The sequence below is a fragment of the Pieris brassicae genome, chromosome 10, assembly GCF_905147105.1.
Source record: "Pieris brassicae chromosome 10, ilPieBrab1.1, whole genome shotgun sequence".
Classification (NCBI taxonomy): Eukaryota; Metazoa; Arthropoda; class Insecta; order Lepidoptera; family Pieridae; genus Pieris; species Pieris brassicae.
Genome location: NC_059674.1, coordinates 1,867,437 through 1,872,203, shown reverse-complemented (window position 1 = coordinate 1,872,203; position 4,767 = coordinate 1,867,437). Strand labels below are relative to the sequence as shown.

At 39.9% G+C, this 4,767-nt stretch overlaps 1 protein-coding gene across 2 annotated transcripts; it reads left to right on the top strand.

Annotated features, from left to right (window-relative positions):
- Positions 1 to 214: 214 nt before the first annotated feature.
- Positions 215 to 3,354, top strand: LOC123715322. 2 transcript variants are annotated; one of them, XM_045670286.1, is made up of 2 exons: positions 215 to 314; positions 1,223 to 3,354. In XM_045670286.1, the coding sequence occupies exon 2, from the start codon at positions 1,240 to 1,242 to the stop codon at positions 2,704 to 2,706; it is 1,467 nt and encodes a 488-aa protein (XP_045526242.1). In that variant the 5' UTR covers positions 215 to 314; positions 1,223 to 1,239; the 3' UTR covers positions 2,707 to 3,354. The 2 variants fall into 2 exon arrangements, with proteins under 2 accessions (XP_045526242.1, XP_045526241.1); XM_045670285.1 differs by lacking the exon at positions 215 to 314 and adding an exon at positions 615 to 665.
- The last annotated feature ends 1,413 nt before the right edge of the window (positions 3,355 to 4,767 follow it).

Sequence of the window (4,767 nt, the reverse complement as noted above, 5' to 3'; positions counted from 1 at the left end):
TAGCGTTACTTTCGCGAGGCACTATACGTGCGCGGGCGCACTCACGCACACATGGCCCGCTGCCCTCCTCACTGCAATTTGATGGCGCGACCCACACTCTCACGCAATTGCATACTGTGTGCGTAAAAAGCGCACAGAGGCGCGGGGAAGGCGGGACGATCGTCCGCCTGCAACTAACAGTCACCGCTTGACGCTCGTAAGAGCACACCGCCCCCACAGGGCACAAATAAACGCGTACAAACCCCGTGCGAATAAGTGTTTATACGATCACATGTTCAGTTGGCAGCCCTGATATCGGATCTTAATTTTTACAGGTACGTTTCCAAATTTAAAAATTTCGTAGACGTGCTACGGCTCTACGAGATTATTTTTGTACTAGACTAGACTGGACAAGACTTAAAGTTTATTACCTGTACCTGTATAGGTAAAATACACATACATGTCAATTCAGTAAGGAAGGGCTATGTAAATGGGGTAGGGCGGTGCAGCGGGGCAGTGGACAATAATAATACACGTAGTAGAGTCAGAACGAGCTCGCACTTAGGTCTGTCAGTGCGTGTCGAGCGTTCATAGCTGCAAGTTAGTGAAGAGTGCGCGCTCTGTAAATGTTAAATTATACCACTGTGTTATGTATCCTGCGTCTTCTTGTGACGGCATTTTGCCTGGTATGTAGTTTTTTTAGTGATTATAAGTGAGTTTAGCAATTCATAAATGTGCGAAATTAATGCAAAAATTATTAATCCAGGTTAATAGTTAATAATTGGTGCTTAAATTATTTATTATTAATTAAATAATTATTTCAATTCAGGAATAATTTATACGAATAAATGCTGTTTTATTTAAATAATTTTATCAACTTTTTAAATTTGTCATTTATATATAAAAATTATTTTAGATTTCAGTTATTTTTATGTTTTTCTACACTTGAAATATTATGCAATTAAATCTAATGCGTTTATTTTCGTTATATTTTTAAAAGTGAATTTTATTATTTATTTCTGACAGGAGTAATTAGTGCTTTCCAGTTAATTTTTTTTAATATACTAAAATATTTTTTAATCGTTTTTTTCGCATTTTTAATTTTCCTTGCGTCCCATAGTTATCAATAACAACGAACGTTTCGTACGTCATATAAATCTAGTTAAATATTTTTTCTAATTGGATTGTTAAATATAAAGCCATTAAAGCCTCCTGTTTACCGATAACTTTCTATTGTTCTCAGAAGCACAATTCAGCAAAATGGGAAGTAGTGAGGGCCAACAAACCTTCTGCCTAAAATGGAACCATCACAAGACCAATCTGGTAGAGATATTAGAAGCTTTAATAAAAGTCGAGACATACGTCGACTGCACCCTGGTAGTGGATGATCAGGTCACCTTCAAAGCTCACAGAGTGGTACTAGCTGCCAATTCACCTTATTTCCAATCAATATTGGCCGATGTACCCATGGACCATTGCAGCATACTTTTCCCAGGCGTTAAAGATTTCGAGATGCGCGCTCTCCTCGAATATATGTACACAGGCGAAGTGAATGTGACCCAAGCTCATATTCCCCGCATCATGAAGGTCGCCGAACAGCTGGAGGTGAAGGGCCTGTTCGATATGACAGAGTTAAGACGCCGGCCCGGCAGCAGCGAGCGCACACCGGCTGCATCGCCCCCGCGTGTTGTACCAGCCGCGCCATCTAGCGTGTCACCGCCCGTACCAATTAATCGCTGGCCGCCGCCCGCGCCCCTGCTGTCTGCAGCCTACGATTCCGCCGACATGAACCCGTTGAAACGTAAAAAGTTATCTAGCATGTTGGCCACTCGTGATACACCAATCCTAAGAAACGTCCTCGCTCAAAATACCTCCGTGGACTCCTCACAACCTATCTCTTTAGTATGCCACCCTGTTGTTAAGCAGGAGCCTCCTCGCTGGCATTCCAACGGCTCGGCGAATGAATCAGAGCGACCCCCAAGTCCCCAGCGTCCCTTCGAACACCGCCCACGAAGATTATCATCACCCCACTACAACCGCTCATATCATTCTGAAGACGCGCATTCTCCATACACTGAGCGTTCTTTTGAAGAGGAAAACACTCGCTCATTTCATCCTTCATCTCCACCTACAAGCATGCAACCAGATGTTAGAGCCGGCTTAGCACCATACGTTCCACCTCAACAAAAACCGGAATGGAAACGTTACAAGCAATACACAAGATCGGATATCATGTCAGCGATTGAATGCGTTAGAAATGGTATGAGTGCTCTGCAAGCTTCGCGTAAATACGGCGTGCCATCACGCACCCTTTACGATAAAGTGAAAAAACTAGGAATCACTACAAGTCGACCAATGAGTCGGGGCATAAAACGAGAGTCCAACGGCGCCGCTTTCCCTTACGGCTTGAGCGGAACGGGAGGTAATGATGAGCACACACCCTCCAATCCATTGATTGACCCGTCATTTTTACAACAAGCTTTAGAAGGGGCGACGAGGGACGGGGGCAGAGAAGCCTTACACGCAATGGCGTTGGCCGCAGCCGCCCACGCCGCTCTGACCCCTCGCACGCCGCCGCGTTCTAGACCACAGTCGCCACGGTCCCCGGCTCACGACGATGACCACGTCGAAGACCTTTCGGTAGCACGACGTCGCGATCCCGATCCACCGTCTGGTGTGATTGTGCCTCCTCGTAACTTCGCCCTCGACTGCAGTGAACGGGATTAAGCGGCACTCAATGTAAATGACTTGACAAGACTGATATAGGCGTACAAAGTTAGATAAGGCCCTTATTAGACATAACTGGTAGGCCGCGTCGTGCGCGCGAAAGCCACGTAGACCGAGCGCTCCGGCCGGGCGATTGCAATGGGCCCCGTGGCCACATACTTATCTTCTACCTCTTTTCTTTTCTATTTATTTTCCAGCGCCATACTGCCCGATGACGAAATCAAATTTCCGTTGGATGGCATGACATGGCGGTGTCTTGTGATTTTATTTTTGTTTTCTTCTTTTTTTTGTTTTTAACATTTGTCTCTGTTAATAGAATAATCGATAAGTTAGATATATGTGTAATGTTAGGTGACGTAGAGCGGCAACCGTTAAAGGTAGACTTGGATGCGCCGGCGCCGGTAGGCACCTCTGGAAGGTCCACCTAGACGAGTTATTGTGCAATTTGTTGTCCGCGACTGTGATGTTTATAGACTGAAATACCGCCATTACCTCACGCTCGCTATAGTTTTGACTCTAGTCTGCACCGCACGTTGCAAACCCCGGTTTTATAAACCATAGATATCAAATATTATCTGATGACGCCCATCGTCCGATTAGCGATGCAACTGTTTGGTTACATTTTCATTACAATTGTTCATAGTTTTAAAATGAAAATATTTATTACATATTTCTCATATATATAATAGCTAAAATGCTCAATGTAATTTAAACTAAATTGTAATTCGATAAAATATCACTTTTAATTGTCAACTGTCATTCATGATTTATGTTAACTGTCACTATTGTTAAGTTAATTTTTTGAAGACTGATTTGTTACTTTAGTCTAGTTCAAATGCCATAGATACGATATATGTAATGCAAGTTGTTTTAATTATTAAGGGTGAACACGTTTTAGAGTGAGACACAAATATCACTACTGTGCCTTTTTGTTAATTTTTGGACATTCCAAGTAGGTTCACGTTTGCGCTGTTATTAAACACGATTAAGGCACTTTTAGATGTAATTTTAACGGGATAATTAATAGTTTATCTTGTCAAATTCCTAATCAATATATACCTCATAATTTAAGCTTTTATCAGATTTGTGATTGTATAAATTTTGTGCCTATTAATATGTTATAATTTTAGTTAAATCGAGTCTTAAGTAATTGGTTACGTAAGTTAATTGAAAACAATTATTGGGTGTAGTTTAAAATATTATTGAGTTTATGTCATCTACATACCTTATATTAAATAAGAACTTTATCTATATTTACAAATAATATAATGTTATCAATACAAATTAAACGTTTAAATTGATTCAATTCTTTTTCTTTATCCTTTAGTAATTACCGCCATAAAGTCAAAACTATTGCCATAATATAAAAAATGAAAAGAATAAAACTAATGTCCCCTAAACCGGGTCACTTTCCTTTGCTTCATCTGAGGTATCCTAAGGAAATGTGCTTTAATGTTAGGGTACTAAAGACCAATATTATTAATAAATAGTTCTTAAACTTCGTAGGTACGAATTGTGGCCTAGGTAATGGTTAAATAAAATTTTATTGCAATAAATTGGGTACGCCAATAAAAAATACAATATAGTATACTTTTATTACAAAGCTTCTAACGGTGATAGACTGAAACTTCGTATATACTTTTAATCGTAAATATGATTGGTAGTTTTTAGAAGTTCGTTTCAAGGAATTGTTACTGGATTATGATAAGTGGCGCCATCTCTTGTCAAACTTCCACTTAACGATGGTGTCTTCATCCTTGTCTTGGTGGTTAATTTTTACAACAGAGTGTATTGTGTTACTGTTTAGGATAAACTCCAGTAGATGTCACTGCTACTAAAAATTGTTGAAATAGTAGTATCTGGTTGCAATAAATTTTAAATAGGTCTCTTATATATAAATGTTCATATTTATAACTTTTTTATATAATAAGTAAAAGTATGACGTATATAGGTTTATATAAATTGCGCTGAATTTAAACGGTAGGAAAACCGAGATGACGTAAAATCGCGCCATCGATTTCCAAGAATCTGATTGGCTCAAATTTCTCATGTCAAAGTTGC

What these genes read in the sequence shown, in the direction of transcription:
- LOC123715322 (XM_045670285.1), top strand. Translation starts at nt 629, where the DNA reads ATGTATCCTGCGTCTTCTTGTGACGGCATTTTGCCTG. An exon ending in TTGTGACGGCATTTTGCCTG is followed by an intron (nt 666 to 1,222) that starts GTATGTAGTTTT and finishes TATTGTTCTCAG; the next exon opens with AAGCACAATTCAGCAAAATG.